Source organism: Dendrobates tinctorius, unplaced genomic scaffold, assembly GCF_039654945.1.
Source record: "Dendrobates tinctorius isolate UK_male_01 unplaced genomic scaffold, ASM3965494v1 ptg000270l, whole genome shotgun sequence".
NCBI classification, from domain to species: domain Eukaryota; kingdom Metazoa; phylum Chordata; class Amphibia; order Anura; family Dendrobatidae; genus Dendrobates; species Dendrobates tinctorius.
In genome coordinates this window covers 8,456,882-8,476,181 of record NW_027361937.1, presented here as the reverse complement: position 1 = coordinate 8,476,181, position 19,300 = coordinate 8,456,882, and the positions used below count along the sequence as shown (strand labels likewise).

Sequence of the window (19,300 nt, the reverse complement as noted above, 5' to 3'; positions counted from 1 at the left end):
TGACAACCGGGAAGTCGTGATTCATGTGAGCTTCCACAATATTTTTAACCTTTTAGCCTCTTAACCCAACCTCAACCTTTGTAATAAAAACCTCAATAGACACTCCACGTTTAAGTTGGATTAATTGGCCACAGCAGTCTTTTATTAACATTTAATAAAATTTTAAGGGTGAGTGCACACGCTGCGGATTCACCTGCGGATTTTTCCGCGTGGATTTGCAGGTAAAACCACAGGTAAAGTGACCTGCGGTTTATCTGCGGATTTACCTGCGGTTTGACACCTGGACAATGGAACAGGTGGCAAACCACTGCGGAATCTGCAGAAAGAATTGACATGCTGCGGTTTTAAAACCGCAGCAAATCCGCGTGGAAAAAAACGCAGCATGTGCACTGCGGATTTGAAATCCCATTGGCTAACATGGTACTGTACTATGTCTGCGGAACTGCTGAGGAACTGCAGGGCCAAATCCGCTGCGGATCCGCAGCAGAATCCGCAGTGTGTTCACATACTCTAACACAACATCCCCAGAAGGGGTGGTCCTCGAAGCCCCAAAAACCATAAGCCTCAGGTTTAATAATCCCAACTTGGCCCCAGGTCGATCCTTGCCTCTAGCCGCAATGCACCAGCTCAGAGGCATCTATCAACCCACCTTTCCTATGTCCAGCACCAAGGGTCCCCTTTAATCCCTTCCCCCGAATTATTTAACCCCTTACTTACTGACTGCTGAGCCCACCTCAAAGCCGCGACATGTCAGCTGTTATGAACAGCTATGTGCCCGCAATAGGTGCGAGTGGAATCGCGATTCGCCCGCTCCTATTAACTAGTTAAATCCCGCTGTCAAACGCTGACAGTGGGCATTTAACTAGTACTTCCGGTGCCCGGCCGGAAGTGAGCGCATCTCGGACCCCTGTCACGTGATCGGGGGTCAGCGACGCGTTGCCATGACAACCAGAGGTCTTATAGAGACCTCTATGGTTGTTAATGGCACATTGCTTTAAGCGCCACCCTGTGGTCGGCGCTTAATGCAATGCAGTAAATCTGCTACATATAGGCGATCTGAGCATCGCCTATATGTAGCAGAGCTGATCAAGTATGGCATGCTTCTAGCCTCCTATGGAGGCTATTGAAGCATGACAAAAGTAAAAAAAAGTGTTTAAAAATTAAAAAAAATTAAAAAAACATAAAAGTTTAAATCACCCCCCTTTCGCCCCAATAAGAAAAAAGAAAATCAAACCTACACATATTTGGTATCGCCGCGTTCAGAATCGCCTGATCTATCAATAAAAAAAAGGTGATATCATTAAAAATGTCAGCTCAGCACGCAAAAAATAAGCCCTCACCCGACTCAAGATCTCGGAAAATGGAGACGCTATGGGTCTTGGAAAATGGCCTTTATTTTTTTTTTTTTTAGCAAACTTTGGAATTTTTTTTCACCACTTAGATAAAAGAGAACCTAGACACGTTTGGTGTCTATGAACTCATAATGACCTGGAGAATCATAATGGCCAGTCAGTTTTACCATTTAGTGAACCTAGCAAAAAAAGCCAAACAAAAAACAAATGTGGGATTGCACTTTTTTTGCAATTTCACGGCACTTGGAATTTTTTTTCTCGTTTTCAAATACACTACATGGTAAAACCAATGGTGTCGTTCAAAAGTACAACTCGTCCCGCAAAAATCAGCCCTCACATGGCCATATTGATGAAAAAATAGAAAAAGATGGCTCTGGAAAGAAGGGGAGCGAAAAACGAAAACTAAAAATGGAAAAAAGCTCCGGGAGTTATGGGGTTAAACACCCTCCCAACTTGAATCCACCTGGGGGGTCCAGGACCGATCCGCCATTCACCAACACCACCAACTTCGAGGACCCATGCCCCATTGCCATGACATATATTTATACATTTCTTAATAAAGAAAAATTATCCCCAACCCTCTAAAATGCTGTAATCCTTTTATCCCACAAAACTTGGTAAAAATACAACAAGAATCTCCATGAAACATCAGAGCCAATTAAGGGAGGGTGGTTGGTAGCTTCTTACCACTGTAAGGGGTACCTAAAATTTTTGCCTCACTTAACATGGCTGACCTTTTTATACTGGTGCCCCATAACCCCACCTCTGACCACTCCTCCCCCTGACCTAAGTCCAGCACCCCCTATTTTCAAATACAGCTGTGCTCAAAAGTTTACATACCCCGGACAAATTTTTGCTTTCTTGGCCTTTTATCCGAGAATATGAATGATAACACTAAGACTTTTTCGCCACTTATGGTTAGTGATTGGGTGAAGCCATTTATTGTCAAACTACTGTTTTCTCTTTTTAAATCATAATGACAACTGAAAACATCCAAATGACCCTGATCAAAAGTTTACATACCCTGGTGATTTTGTCCTGATAACATGCACAGAAGTTGACACAAAAGAGTTTGACTGGCTACTAAAGGTAACATCCTCACCTGTGACCTTTTTGCTTGTAATCAGTGTGTGTGCGTTAAAGCTGAGTGAGTTTCTGGGATCCAGAGAGACTCTTGCATCTTTCATCCAGCCACTGATGTTTCTGGATTGTGTGTCATGGGGAAAGCAAAAGAATTGTCAATGGATCTACAGGAAAAGGTAGTTGAACTGTATAAAACTGCAAAGGGATACAAAAAGATATCCAAAGAATTGATAATGTCAGCAGCATTTAAACTGTGATTAACAAATGGAAAATCAGGGGCTCTGTAAAAACAAAACCACGGTCAGGTAGACCAACAAAAATTTTGTCCACATCTGTCTGAAAAATTGTTCGGGATGCAAAGAAAACCCCATAAATAACATCAACTGAAATACTGGACTCTGTGAAAACTAGCAGTGTGGCTGTTTCAAGAAGCACAATAAGGAGGCACTTGAAGAAATATGGGCTGCATGGTCGAATAGTTAATACCCGGCACTGCCGCCGGCACTCAGGAGCGGAGCATGCGGCCGCATAGCAATACATGGAGCCGCACGCTCCACTCCTGAGTGCTGGTGGCAGTGCCAGGTATTAGCATGTGAGACTCGGCTGTATTTCTCGCATGTGTGATCCCGGCCTAAGCGTAAGTTCAGACTTGGTGGAATTACTGCAATGTGAATTTGAGATGTAGATTCCACACCACAAATTCGGAGGAGTTTATAGTACAATTTACTCGAAGAAATACATTTTCTTTGGATATGAAAAAGTGGCCTCCTGCATGCCTTTGTGTCCTGGGAAACTGCATAAAAATCAATAGGGTGGGATCACCAAAAGGCAGTTTTGCACAGAACCCCATTCAGTCTAACGCTGGCCCTGTTAGTGTGTCTTTAAAGCATTGAGTGAGGTTTATGTGGGGTACTGAATGTAGAACTAATTGTTCTCCCTTGACTCATTTACCTTAAATACTTTTAGATCCCAGGAACTTACAATGGAGAAATCTTTGCCAAAGCTGAAATCTATATGTGGCTTGGTGTAACTAAGTATGCAAAAAACAGCACCACAGACCTTCCAGAAGACTACAAGCTCCTCTATGAAAGAAATGGACTTTTGGTGGAATCTCCCACCCTTAATCCTCCCGTCCTAATTCGGAGAGATGGTAAGAGAGTTTAGTGTATTTGCATCCAAGTAGAACAACAAATATGAGGCTGTAGGCAGATAAAAGTTGTGTGTCAGAGATTGATATCAGCATTTAACAGGTTAACAGCTGCAGGTGGAGTTCCGCTCAGCTCCATCTGCAGCTGTTAAAGTCACATGATGACTGATCAGCCATTAACTGCCGGCAAAGATGCGGGCTCGGTGTGGGAGCCTGCATCAAAGTCAAGGACATGACATGATTTAAATGTACATCATATGTTGTGAGGGTCAAAGTATATTATTATTATTAATACCCTCTCCTACTGTATCCTCACCCATCCCTGTAGACTGTGAGCCCTCGTGGGCAGGGTCCCCTCTCCTTATGTACTTGTGTGTCCCTTGTCTTACACATGTTTATTATACTTGTCTATATTTCCCCTTTTCACATGTAAAGCGCCATGGAATAAATGGCGCTATACAAATGCACAATAATAATAAAGTATATCAGAAAAAAAGATTAGATTATGACATTAAATAGATAGAGATTTAGGATAAAAATAAAATTTAGTTTCGGACCACCCTCTAAATTAGCAAACATATCTCGCTTCATTTTCCAGATTACCGCTATTTCCAGCTACGAGCTCATGTATACCAGGCCCGTGGCATTCTGCCTGCAGATGACAATGGTTTGTCTGATCCATTTGCTAGAGTGATATTTGGCAACTTTTGTCAGAGTACCAAGGTAAGAATGAATGTTGTTTTATACTCCGCAAAAACATCATTAAGATCAATGAAAAAATGGAAATTTAAGCCAGCAATAAATAATTGTTGAAACCTGGATTTTTTGGTATATATTATTCTATAGATGTTGCCACCATTTATTTTTGAGGTAAGAATTGTACTTTACCTATAATGGGAAAATATCTATCTATGTCATTATTAACATCGCATATTGAAATATTGGCAAAATCTTTGACCATGAGATTGTCTAAAGTAGGGACATTGGTGTTACGTGCAGATTAAGCAGAATATATGCCGGAAAAATAATGTAGAGTTGGGGTATCTGTCTACCATCCTGGAAATGTTTGTACTTGTTCCAAACTTTCTCCACAGTTATATATCTCACCAACTGCATGGATTTAGCTGATTGACCAGTATCACATGGTTTTGCATTAACTAAGGGGACATAGCAGGGTGTTTTCTCTGCTTGTTCTGATAGTGCAAGTCAGGTGTGACTCAAATGTCAATAGTCTTAAATAATAAGCTTTTATTATGGTCAGGTATATGAATGTAAATGTATTGTGTTGTATGAATTGCCAAATTTATATATATATATATATACATATATATATATATATATATATATATACTGTGTGTGTGTGTGTATATATATATATACTGTATATATAAAGATGAGTGTATGTATGTGTGTGTGTATTATCAAGCCATGCCCACTCCACAAAGCCCCACCCACTCCACATAGCCACAAGGAAAGAGCCCCTGGTCCAGGGACACCCGACAACAGCTGTGACACACAACTTGGTCTCACATACATTGTACACACAGCTCTGCTGCAGGGACCATCTGATCCCATATATACAGGGTTGCTATACTTCCCCCAGTGATGTGATATAACACCCTGCTCTGTGACATGAGCTGACACTTCTACTCCTGCACCAGCACAGCCCTGCATCTGACTACTCCTCCCAAGCACGTGACTGGCTACATGGTCGTGACATCATCATACGTCCTTTAGCTGCCTAGGATCTCACATCTACCGAGAGTTCAGGAAGGGAAGAGAGTAATAGGGGTTAACGGGAGTGACCTGAGAGCGGCAGAGGGACACTGCTGGCATGGAGGGGACGGGCCAGTGCTGGCACGGAGGGGACAGGGCTGTGCTGGCATGGAGGGGACGGGGCAGTGCTGGCATGGAGGGGACGGGGCAGTGCTGGCATGGAGGGGACGGGGCAGCGCTGGCATGGAGGGGACGGGGCAGTGCTGGCATGGAGGGGACAGGGCGGCGCTGTCTGCCCGGTGACACTGCCTGCCACTGTGTGTATATAAAAGCTGTGCTGCAGAAAAATCCTGTGCATAAAGGAGGAATGTGAGGTGCAGGAGGAGGCTGTGTAAAAAGAAAGAGCATGAGGTGCAGGAGGAATAAGGCCCCTTAACTGCCGCCATAATTTGTTATAACTAATCAGTAATCACAGTTAGTTACTTTGCCCGGGCAATGCAGGGCTCTTCAGCTAGTTGAAATATAAAATACAGACACCTGATTTAAGCAATAGGTCATTTTCTAATGATAGTTTCCCTTTAAAGAAGAGTTTATGTCATACAATAGTGTATTTTACCAATTTCTTCAGTTCAGACAAGCTATTCAGACTCCATCTATAAAAATGTATTTGGCAATAGCATTCTCTGCAGTTCTAGGGTATATAGTTCAGTTTTATTTCCTGTGGGGATAAAATAACGAAAATATTTGCTTATATTAAGTGGAATTTTGTATAATGAATAGCATGCTGTAATATTTGTATGGATCAGGGGCCCAAGTTTCAAAATATGTGTCTCCTCATACTCCCAACCACTTAAAATAAAATCTAGCAATAGAAATAATATATAACTGTTACTAAATAAAAATAAATACCAATATTACCATCCTATAGTAACCGTATGGTGGTAGATAACTGTCCTGTCAACCATACAAGTGACTACAATACAGGTATAGATTTCTGATAGTGTTTGTTCACTTTTTTCAACTTCTCCTTCTGTCCCAGACCTACGTGACAACTTCTTACAGTCATGATTGTATCTGCAGAGTTTATAAAGAAAGATATATTTGACTTCTCACATTTCCAGCACCGTCCCCACCTGCACCCAACCTACATAAACACCTCATCCTATATACTCCCGCAGCATGGAACATTGATCCCAATACATCAAAAATTGTGTCATTATTATCATTACTCCCTGCACCAAAAAAAGTTATACAAAGAGTACGCCAGATAGTGCCCCTAAAAATACAAGTCCCACAGAAAGTAATAATTCTCCCACTGCACTATCTCTAAGGTAATAAGGCCCACATTTTGCTCCTTGACAGTAAAAATGCCCCTTGTCCTCTTTTGTAGATTATAGTGCCCCACATTCCCCCTTCAATAACAACCACTGAGTGTTAAAGTAACAATGACCCAGACAGAGTGTATTCTTAAAAATTAATAATGCCCCATCTGCCCCTTAAAAACTAATAATGCCCACTTCAGAACTAACAATACCATTAGGAATAATAAAAAAAACAAAGGTTATACTCACCTAATCTTGAATTCCTGTCCTACGCAGCCTCCATTTCCTCTTCTGACTTGTATAAACAATGACATCATTGCGCTATCTGCACCAAGACGCTAACGTCCTGCAGGCCCCAGACCTACAGAAGCCCGTGGCCTACAAGACAGAAAGTGATAGAACAGGGAGCTTGTGGCCCTCTGCTCTACCAGGAGATTGAACTTTTGATGCTGACACAATACAATGTGATGCTCACTGGAGATCTGGGGCATCAGGCAAGAAGTTTGATCAAATTAGCTACAGTTTAATTTTTTTTGGAGAACACTAAGATCGGTATGGAAATAATAATGATCATATGAAAACTCCAACTCCTTCAATCGCATGGCCAGTTTTGTTATCTGTGGTCTACAGCCTACCATCTAACCAACATCTGATCAAACATCGTCACAGCAGATCAGGTCCAGAATACCAATATATTGAGCTTACTAAGCAGCATCTATTGAAGCTTGGTTCTTCTTTAGCTTAGATGTCAAAATAAAAATGATTTTTAGAAAATCAGTTTTAATGAGAAATCCTCTACGACGCTTTTATTTGTTCAGTTTTTCTAAGCATTTCTGTATCTACTATTTAAATGCTGTCTAGTTATAAAGTAATCTTCTTTAGGTGATCAATGAGACTCTAGCTCCAATGTGGAATGAAATGCTGCTGTATGACAATCTCCTCATGGATGGAAACAGGGAAGACTTGAAGAACGACCCTCCACTTATCATTATTAATATTTTTGACCAAGATACATTTGTAAGTAACATACTTGTATTACAACTGTGTCAGTATTTATGAGCGCTCGAAAGAAAAGCACATCCACTGGATCCAAAAAACTAGTGTGGAAATAATTTGTTATGGAATATTAAAGCAATACATGAAATCATCTTCATCAAATACAGAATTTCCATTGTTCCTTTTTAAGTCTGCTTTTTCTAATTACCGTAATTAATTAATAATAGTTAATTATTTTTCTAACATAAAATTTGTATAATGTTTCCACTACATGATATGTCTGCAATATGAAGACCCAGCGACATATCACGAGGATGAGATTCTCTAAAATCACCCCCTTGAAGGGTGAGAGAAAAAACAAGGGAAATTGTTGTTACTGGTTCTCATTGGACGCCATTGTTAACATTTACTGTACTTTATTGCGCAGCAATTAATATTGCTATATTGACTACATGGAAATGGTTTTATATAGAATTTTTTAATCAAATCAATCATTTATGACTCAACTAGAGGTGGGCCCGATGCTAACACATCAGGAGGTCAGTGTGTGTGGGGTGTGTGTCCCGCCGCTGCCTGACCACCCACTTCCGTGCAGTCACAGCCGGCAGGAAAGGCGATGGTTTGCGGCCTGTGCTGGAGATGGAGTCGGCGGGAAAGACGATGGTTTGCGGCCTGTGCTGGAGATAGGGTGTGGCGCCACCAGAGGGTGCCTGCACCCTATCTCCAGCACAGGCTGCAAGCCGCAGTCTTTCCTGCCGGCTGTGACTGCACGGAGGTGGGTGCGCAGGCAACGGCGGAATTCGGCGCGTGTAGTCAGACGGCGGTGGGTCCTAGCCGGGGTCCAGCGGCGGATCCTGGTGGCGATCCAGCAGCGGGTCCTGGCAGTGGGCCCTGGTAGGGGTCTGGTGGCGGGTCCAGCGGTGGAGGCGGGGGGGTTCCGGCGTGGGTGTCCCGGCGGTGTCCCGCTGGTGGTACTGCGGAAGGGTCTGGTGCCACCAGCGGGTGCCATATTGGAATGCCCATCACTTGGGTATTCCTATATGGCAGTCGGCGTACTTCCATTGCGGCGCGGTGGATTGTGGGATTCAAGGATGTCCGGACGGAAGTCGATGATGGGCAATTTTAGGTAAATATATAAAAAATGTCCTTTGTATGTTTTCTTTACATAGTTTTGTAAATCTGAAATGTTAATTGAAACATTGTAAAACAAAATTAATGTGTCTACTGTTTCTATAAATTGTAGGGGCCACCTGACTTTTTGGGTCGAGCCTTTGCTACTCCAACTGTAACACTTTTAGAAGATGAGGATAATGAAGATGTAGGTCCAAAATATATCCAGCCACCCTTGCAATTCTTTGACATCTATAAGGGTAACATTGCTGGCGGAGAGCTCATAGCTGCTTTTGAACTTATAGAACTTGAAAACAGAACATATATGAAAGAGGTATGTATATCATAGTAATGAACGGATGAGCGGAGAAAAGCTTTTATTGTTGCTTTTAAAGCTTATGCAGTGGGAGTAAACAATAGGAAACATTCACAATGGGAATTCTACAGTATATTCTCTTCATATTTAAGAAAACATAGAATATTGGAATACACATGCAGATGTAGGCTTTCTTAAAATGACAAAGACATCCTCAATAATCTGATGAAGAATAGAGAAAGAAGCGTGTATACAGGCTAGGATCACCTTAAATTGACAAGCAAATAGAATTTTATTATCATACAAAATAAGCAACACAAAAAAACACACATTTAAAAAGCCAAAAAAGGCTAGTCATAAGCAACAGCTGGAAAGCCGTGTAAGTCCCCCTCCAGACTCCACTAAAGATAATATATGCCAAGGACTAAAGAATAAAAGAAACAGTTCTTAATCATTACAGCACCCAAACAGAAGGTTCCTATAGGAAAGAAGAAATAGGGCAGAAGTGTGTCACAATAGGAAGGGACACAGAAGTAAAGCTGGAAAAACCATAAAGAAACAGAATAAGTGAGGTTGTAAGAAACCTGTTGGTAAAAATGTAAGGGTCACCCGGTCCCGTCATGGTATGTGGAGGGAAGAGAGCCCCACGCGTATCGCCACACAGCGTGGCTCCCTCACTCCTTTTAGTATCTGTGGATTTATGTGTTTTTCTGTATTGTCTATCGTCCGTACAAGTCCCCACTAAAATGTAAAGTGCTGTGGAATATGTTGGAGCTATAGAAATAAAAGTTATTATTATTATTATTATTATTATATCCTGATGCAGAAAAGTGTAAAGCAACAACTAACTATACAAACTCAATTGCTTTTGTTGTATTAAAGGAGTTTTCCCACACAGAAAGTACATTTTAATCAATAGAACATGGACTAAAAATAATTTCCACAATTGAATGCGTTAAAAATAATGTTCCTGTGCTGAGATAATCTTATAAATGTGCCCCTGCTATGAAGTGAGTAGTGGCTTACACTTTGTGGTTTACGCTGAGTGTGTGAGAGAGAAATAACAAATGCTTTTTTTGCCAGTGACTGAGCAAGACAGCGCAAGTTCTATAGATGGGCAACGTAAATGTACCACTCAATTTATTTAATTAATATGAATGTAAACTAAAAAAAATGCATTTTATATGGCCTTTTCAAAATAATAAGGAAACAATTTGTAAATATTTGGTTGATATTTCTTCTGTATATGCCCCCTAACTGCTGCACCATAGGTTATGGCTTATGATGGCCCTGGTGACCAGAAAAATGCCCACAGGAAAAATGCCCACAGGAAAATTCCCCACAGAAAAAATGCCCATGTGGAAAATTGCCCACACGGAAAATTGCCCACACGGAAAATTACCAGTTGCAGCATCACAGAGTTTAAGATCTATGATCTTTGAGATGCAAGGTGAGGATGTTCACATGATATGTGAAAAATGCCCACAGAAAAAGGAAAACAGAGAGTTATAGGTGAGATGCTCTGCAGCACAGAAGAATGTCTGCGAAAATTGCTCACACAGAAAATTACCCACAAGCTTATTAGGAACAGTTTATTAAGGAGGTCTAATAACAATAACTTCAGTTTTTTAACCCCTTAACGACCGCCGATACGCCTTTTAACGGCGGTAATTGAGTGTACTAAAATCACAGCGCCGTTAATTCACGGCGCTGTGGAGAAAGTACATAGCGCCCCCCAGTGTTGGATTTTCCCCGGGGTCTCGGCTGCCAGTAGTAGCCGAGACCCCAGAGAACATGAATCGGTCGGTTTTACCGACCCCGCTTTTGCGATCGCCGTTATTAACCCTATAACGGCGACCGCATTAAAAAAAAGACACGATTATGCATTAAATTTCTCTTTCCTCTGATGTGATCGCACATCAGAGGAGAGAGAAATAGGGTCCCCGATCCCCCCCCCCGGTACCTCTCCATGGTCCTCCGTCCCCTCCCGGTGGTCCCGCGTCCCGCCGGCGTCCTCCGATGGGCACCGCCATCTTGAAAATGGCAGGCGCATGCACAGTGCTCCGGCTGGCAGATTCCATTCATTATTTTGATCACTATGATAAGCGATCATAGTGATCAAAATAAAAAAATAGTACATAACCCCGCCGTTTATCACCCCCTTATATAGGCAAACATAATGAAATAAAGAAAATATTTTGTTTTCAGTTTTCCATTAGTTAGGGTTAGGGATAGGGCTAGGGCTAGGGTTAGGGTTGGGCTAGGGTTAGGGTTGTTCTAGGGTTAGGGTTGGGCTAGGGTTAGGGTTAGGGTTGGGCTGGGTTAGGGCTAGGGTTAGGGTTGGGCTAGGGTTAGGGCTACGGCTAGGGTTAGGGCTCGGGTTAGGGCTAGGGTTAGAATTAGGGTTAGGGCGAATTAGGATTAGGGTTAGAATTAGGATTTGGGTTGGGATTAGGGTTAGGGGTGTGTTGGGGTTAGGGTTGGAGCAAGAATTGAGGGGTTTCCACTATTTACCAACTTTGGGGGTCTAAAAATTGGGTCTAAAAAATCACTTTTGTGGAAATAAAAAAGACTTTTTATTTTCACGGCTCTGCATTTATAAACTTCTGTGAAGCGCTTGGGGGTTCAAAGTGCTCACCACACATCTAGATAAGTTCCTTAGGGGGTCTAATTTCCAAAATGGGGTCAAATGTGGGGGTTTCCACTGTTTAGGCCCATCAGGGGCTCTGCAAACGCATGATGCCCGCAGACCATTCCATCAAAGTCTGCATTCCAAAATGGCACTCCTTCCTTTCCGAGCTCTCCCATGCGCCCAAACAGTGGTTCCTCCCCACATATGGGGTATCGGCGTACTCAGGACAAATCGCACAACTGTGGGGGTATGATTTCTCCTGTTACCCTTGTGAAAATAAAAATTTGGGGGCGAAAAGACAATTTTTGTGGAAAAAAAATGGATTTTTTATTTTCACGGCTCTACGTTATAAACTTCTGTGAAGCACTTGAAGGTTCAAAGTGCTCACCACACATCTAGATAAGTTCCTTAATGGGTCTAGTTTCCAAAATGGGGTCACTTGTTGGGGGTTTCCACTGTTTAGGCCCATCAGGGGCTCTGCAAATGCAACATGATGCCCGCAGACCATTCCATCAAAGTCTGTATTCCAAAATGGCACTCCTTCCCTTCCAAGCTCTCCCATGCGCACAAACAGTGGTTCCCCCCACATATGGGTTATCGGCGTACTCAGGACAAATCGAACAATAACTGTGGGGGTATGATTTCTCCTGTTACCCTTGTAAAAGTAAAAATTTGGGTGCGAAAAGGTAATTTTTGTGGAAAAAAATGGATTTCTTATTTTCACGGCTCTACGTTATAAACTTCTGTGAAGCACTTGAAGGTTCAAAGTGCTCACCACATATCTAGATAAGTTCCTTCTTGGGTCTAGTTTCCAAAATGGGGTCACTTGTTTGAGTTTTCCACTGTTTAGGCACATTAAGGGCTCTCCGAACGCAACATGGCATCCGATCTCAATTCCAGCCAATTCTGAGTTGAAAAAGTCAAACGGCGCTCCATCCCTTGCGAGCTCTGCTGTGTGCTGAAAAAGTGGTTTACCCCCACATATGGGGTATCGGCGTATTCAGGAGAAATTGTACAACAAATTTTGTGGTTGATTTTCTCTTTTAACACTTGTGAAAATAAAAAAAATTGATTCTGAATTAAATTTTTTGCAAAAAAAGTTAAATGTTAATTTTTTCCTTCCACATTGCTTTAGTTCCTGTGAAACACTTAAAGGGTTAATAAACTTCTTGAATGTGATTTTGAGCACCTTGAGGGGTCTAGTTTTAAGAATGGTGCCACTTTTGGGTATTTTCTGTCATGTACACCCCTCAAAATGACTTTAAATATGATGTGGTCCCTAAAAAAATGGTTTTGTAAATTTTGTTGTAAAAATGAGAAATCGCTGGTCAACTTTTAACCCTTATAACTTCCTAACAAAAAAAAAATTTGCTTCCAAAATTGTGCTGATGTAAAGTAGATATGTGGGAAATGTTATTTATTAAGAAATTTGTGTGACACATCTCTCTGATTTAAGGGCATAAAAATTTAAAGTTTTAAAATTGCAAAATTTTCAAAATTTTCGCCATATTTCCATTTTTTTCATAAATAAACACAAGACTTATTGAAGAAATTTTACCACTAACATGAAGTACAATATGTCACGAAAAAACATTCTCAGAATCAGCAGGCTACATTAAAGCGTTCCAGAGTTATAACCTCATAAAGGAGCAGTGGTCAGAATTGTAAAAATTGGCCTGGTCATTAAGCTGCAAACTGGCTCTGTCGCTAAGGGGTTAAACAATCATTGCACACCTGCAAATAATTAGCCACCTGGTGATAGACCTTAACAGGAGTAGCTTATAAAAGAGGTCTAATAACAACAATAACTCCGGTTTATTAAGCAATCATTGCACACCCGCAAATTAGCCATTTTACTGCAAATTAGCTATTCTCTTTAAGTACTTTGGTTTATCTTCCACCTGGTGATAGTCCTGTACAGAAGTTGCAACCATGTGATACAGCGCCTCATACTTTCTCTTTTTTCTTTTTTATCTCAAAGCGACCTGCCTGTGCATTAATTTGTGGTAAGCCAGGTCCTTCTGCAATCCATCAAAGAGAAACCACAAACTGGGATGACTGCAGTGGAGCATGAAATTAAAGGGAATCTGTCACCCCATTTTCAGCCTATAAGCTGCAGCCACAGCCATCAGGGGCTTATCTACAGCATTCTCTAATGCTGTAGATAAGCCCCCGATGTAACAAGTTAGATTATACTCACCGGGGGGCGGGGGCCAAGTAAAGTACTGCAGTTCGCAGGTGTCGGAAAGGTCAGAGAGGTCTGGCGCCTGCACACTGTAGTACTTTACTCTGCGCTCAACAGGGCAGATAACGTACGTCTGTGCAGGAGCCATGGCAGAAGTAAGGAGGAGGAAGTCATCGTATGAAGATGGGAGGCGCAACACCCATCGGACCGGACCGGACCCCTAGGTGTGTATAATATACTCGTTTTTCTTATCTTTCAGGTTACATCGGGGGCTTATCTACAGCATTACAGAATGCTGTAGATAAGCCCCTGATGGCGGTGGCCACATCTGATAGGCCAAAAATAGGTGACAGTCTCCCTTTAAGTGCATTGTGAAATCCCTCACAACAGTTTGTGGATTTTGGTGACTGTTCCAGGGCTGCATCATGATGATTCTATATTCTCATAGGAAATTGAGGATCTCTACCAGCTGCACCGTCAATATATGTAGAAAAAAAGTATGTGAGCACCTCATTATAGCATTCTTCATCTGGGAATGTGTCAGCAAGCTTATCAAAGACACATCTCACATCTTCAATTGGCACAAAGGCTAATGCAGCAAGAGACTTCAGTGTTATTTTTATGTTGATATTAGATTCATATTCTGTTTTTAAACCAACTTTTTTATTTTTCTATTGAGACGCTGACAAAGATGAAAATAACACCCTTTAACATCAACTAGTGGAAAGACAATCCTTACTGCAGTCATACAAGCCTTCTCAAAATCCACTAAAACCTTTTGAGGTGCCAGATTTGCAATCAATAGTTTCATTATTTCAAACATTCTCTTATGTTCATGTTCTTTCTTTGTAGTAAAATGTACAAACATGGCGGATATGAGTTACCCACCTTGGCACGCCAAGTGTTCAGCTGGTAAAACATATTGGGCACTTTATCAAAGGTGCCATCTCCATAGATACTATCTTTGTTCAGTTCAAGCATAAGATCTCTATCTCCTAAAACCAGAATTCTGTTTCGATCACAAGGTGGTAAAAGTGACAGAATTTCACCTTTCTGCTGTGCCTTCTGGGCTTCCAGGAACTACTATCTCTGCCAGCAGCACCCTGCTTTTGGTGGGCTCCCACTGAGCTGATAATGTATTAGATGTGACCTGCAGTCCCATGTAGCTCCACAGATAATACAGTGATACTTTTGTGCGTACTGATAACAGTGATGGCTCCTCTGGATCACACTGCTGCTGGTTCTGCATGTGCTGCTGTTATGGACTGGTGGGAGGTGTAAGGCAGAATCAGTGAGAGAAGAGAGCAGACTATATCTATAATGACTGACTGCTACAAACACAGATCTTCATTTTTGCAGTTTTGCACTAGATCAACTGTAAATCACAAGTTAATCACATGTGGGGAGGAGGACTCCCATGCAGTGACCGGGCAGGTACCCAGGGGACCGCCATCAGGGTTCCTGAGGGAACGATACTGGGTGAACTGTAAAGGGAGAGACTTGACTGAAGTTGTCAGGGAAACAGGGGGCGGGGCAAGGGTAAAAAGAGCAGGGGGCGCGCTGAAGTGGCAGTTGACAGAGAGCAGGAGAACAGACAGGAAGCCGTGTGAGACAGAGAGGACCGAGGGAGCGGACGGTGTGCTGTGGAGAGACCGACAGGGCCCTGTGAAAGGAAAGCTACGGACTTACCGACTAGTGACACGTGAGAGCCTTGCACCAGCAGCCGCTCCCCTCATGCGGTCACATACAGCCGCCCCCGCTGTTTCCCATCTTGCTGGGACAGTACCATGAAGTATTTGCTAGTCATAAGGACGATTTTGGGTGTACCACCGCCATCACTCATGAAATCCCCACAGCAGGAGCGGCCCCTATCCGGGAACGATATCGACAGATTCCGCCTCAACTCTATCAAGAGGTGAAAACTTTGCTCTCCCAAATGCTGCAAAAAGGGGTGATACGGGAAAGTCAAAGCCCCTGGGCAGCCCCAATCGTGTTGGTCCGGAAGAAAGATGGTACACTACGATTCTGTGTGGATTATCGCAAACTGAATGCTTACACTATTAAAGACTCATATCCACTGCCCCGCATAGAAGAATCCCTGTCAGCCTTGGGAAAAGCAACATATTTTTCAACCCTGGACTTGGCCAGTGGGTACTGGCAGGTGCCCATGTCAGAAGAAGATAGAGCCAAGACGGCGTTCATATTGCCCATGGGACTGTTTGAGTTTAATCGGATGCTGGCCAACGCCCCTGAGACCTATCAGCGATTGATGGAGTGGTGTCTGGGAGATCTCAATTTTGAGGCTACGTTGATCTATCTTGATGACATCATTGTCTATGCCGCCACCTTTGAGGACCACCTGAAGCGGTTGGGACAGGTACTCAGCCGGTTGCAAAAGTACGGGTTGAAGGTGAAGCCTCAGAAATGCCACCTATTTCGCTCTCAGATTGAGTATCTGGGTCATGTCGTTTCGGCAGAGGGTTGTGAGGCCATTCCGGGAGAAGGTGGCTGCTATCCAGGAATGGCCTACCCCCGAGACGTTGAAAGATGTGCAGGCTTTTCTGGGGTTAGCCGGATATTACCGTCACTTCGTAAAGAATTTTGCATGTCGAGCTCGAGCCCTGCTGAATGGGGCTCCCGCTGGGGCCAATGGGCAAAAAATCCAGTGGCAACACCCTCAGGAAGAGGCCTTCCGAGACCTCAAGGCTGCGCTCTCGGATGCCCCAGTGTTGGCTTACGCGGATTTCTCTCAACCGTTCATCTTGCACACTGACAGGAGTCTTCACGGGCTGGGGGCTGTGTTGTCACAGGTTCAGGATGGCCGGGAGAGGGTGATCGCATATGGAAGTTGCTCACTCCATGACTCCGAGCGTAACCCTGACAATTACAGCTCCTTTAAGCTCGAGCTCCTCGCAGTGGTGTGGGCTATGACGGAGAGATTCGCAGAGTACCTAGCAGGCTCCGAGGTGGTAGTGCGAACTGACAACAACCCGCTGGCTCATTTGGAAAACGCCAAATTGGGGTTCTGGAACAGCGATGGGTGGCCCAGATGGCAAAGTACAATTATAAGATTATCTACAAAAGAGGGGCCGAGTATATCCATGCAGACGCCCTCTCCAGGATTCGACATACAACTCCAGGACAGAATCGAGACGAAGAATTAGAAGGAGAGGAAATACCGTTCGCTCTCACTGCTGCCGTGCTTACAACTGACAATAAAAAAATATCTTCCTCTGAGATCCCAAGGGGCATATTGAAACAATCCCGGGATAAGTGGATACAACAGCAACAAGAAGACGAAGAGGTTGGCCTTCTCGGGACATGGGTCGCCGCTGGGCAATTACCCACTGATTCTTAATGGCAAAATTTGACTCAAGACCTGTTGCTTATGCTGCGACAATGGGAGAGGTTGGTTATCCGAAAGGGATTATTGTACCGTAAAGTAACATCGCAAGCAACCTCAATGACGTTTTGGCAGGTGGTTACGCCCGGAGCTCAACTACACGAACTGGCTCAAGAGGCTCACGAAAAAGGGGCCCACTTTGGAGTTAAAAAGACTTTGCAATGGTTGCAACAGAAAGCTTATCACCCACGCTTGCCGGCTGTTGTGGACGAAGTTTGCCAGACATGCCGCTTATGTGAATTGGCCAAACCGCCCGCTCAGCGAGCCGCAACACAGACAATTGTGACTTCAGCACCCCTTGAGCTCCTGACGGTGGATTACCTGACCATTGGTCCCGCATTCCAGGGATATGAACACCGCCTCGTCATGGTGGATCATTTCACCAAGTTCTCTGTGGTCACCCCCACTCGGGATCAGACCGCAGAGTCAGCTGCCTCCGCAATTTGTAGAAACTTTATACAAGTATACGGCTGTCCTCAACGAGTACATTCTGATCAGGGAGCATGTTTTTTGGGAAAAGTCATGGAAGAACTTCATCACCTCTATGGAATTGACAAATCCCGGACCACACCGTATCACCCGCAAGGGAATGGGGCTTGTGAATGATTTAATCGGACATTGATTCAGATGTTGCACACTCTGGAGAGTGACAAGGAGGCCCGTTGGCCCGAATATGTTTCTGAATTAGTTTGGGTCTATAACAATAGGGTACATCGAGTGTCTGGCTATACCCCCTATTCCCTGTTGTTCGGATGAGAAGGTAAAGGGATCACCGAGGTGGAGTTAGACCCCGAAGAGCCTCAGCCCTGGACTGGAGTGTTGTCTTGGGTCCGAAATCATCGTCACCGGCTGCAAACTCTTCACCGAATAGTACACAAAAAAGCTCCGAGACTGGGAGCACGCAGGGAAGAATGCAACCCCACCTTCTCACCTCCAAAGCGGTGACCGGGTGCATGTACTAGATCAACGCCCCCAGAACAAACTGGAGTCGCGTTGGGAAGAAAGTCCTTATCGGGTCTTACGCTGCATCCATCCAGATGGACCGGTGTACGAGATACGACCTGAGAAGGATGAAACATTGCCCACTTGTATTGTGCATCGTAATATGTTACGCCCATGTACTTCCTCCGACCCGAAGCAACCAGAGCCTACCCCGTCGACATCCATGCCGTCTTCCGTATGTTGGGACCTGAACGACAATGAAGATTGTCTCCCAGGACACAGAGGCCCTCCACTCAGTAATGAATCATCTGACATGATTAGCCCACCCGCACCAATCAGCCCACCGATGTCCACCACCCCAGACGACTCTACCCCAGTTGAACTTAGACGCTTCGAGCGGTCAACAGCCGGCAAACCCCCTGAACGATATGAGCAAGATCAATTCATATGGCAACAAACATTGAAACCCCTACAGACCGATCTCAATAGATTAAGGCCCTCGCCCGAGGACTGGCGAGTTTACAGGTGGGGGAGTGAGGGGAGGAGGACTCCCATGCAGTGACTGGGCAGTTACCCAGGGGACCGCCATAAGGGTTCCTGAGGGAACGACACTGGGAGAACAGTAAAGGGAGAGACTTGACTGAAGTTGTCAGGGAAACAGGGGGCGGGGCAAGGGTAAAAGGAGCAGGGGGGGCACTGAAGTGGTAGTTGACAGAGAGCAGGAGAACAGACAGGAAGCCGTGTGAGACAGAGAGGACCGAGGGAGCAGACGGTGTGTTGTGGAGAGACCGACAGGGCCCTGTGAAAGGAAAGCTACGGACTTACCGACTAGTGACACGTGAGAGCCTTGCACCGGCGGCCGCTCCCCTCATACGGTCACATATAGCCGCCCCCGCTGTTTCCCATCCTGCTGTGACAGGTCAACGACCTTCACTGACCGCTGCAACTAGAGACTATTCCTTTACAGCGGTCAGGACACTGCCCCCCTGCCTTCTCCCACAGCTGCGGCCCTGTCATCACCAGCCCCAGGGGGCGCCACCTCGCTACAGGCGGCAGCAGAGGCCCCCGTCCGGTTTGCTGAGGGACTCTGGGCAGA

At 44.1% G+C, this 19,300-nt stretch overlaps 1 protein-coding gene across 1 annotated transcript in view; it reads left to right on the top strand.

Moving 5' to 3' along the window:
* Nucleotides 1-19,300, top strand: part of LOC141069645 (fer-1-like protein 4) — a 232,535-nt gene that overhangs the window by 137,161 nt on the left and 76,074 nt on the right. The window contains exons 24-27 of the mRNA XM_073559385.1: nt 3,402-3,585; nt 4,181-4,305; nt 7,503-7,637; nt 8,860-9,060. Of these exons, the coding sequence (XP_073415486.1) occupies nt 3,402-3,585; nt 4,181-4,305; nt 7,503-7,637; nt 8,860-9,060 (645 nt within the window). The remainder of the gene's footprint in view (nt 1-3,401; nt 3,586-4,180; nt 4,306-7,502; nt 7,638-8,859; nt 9,061-19,300) is intronic.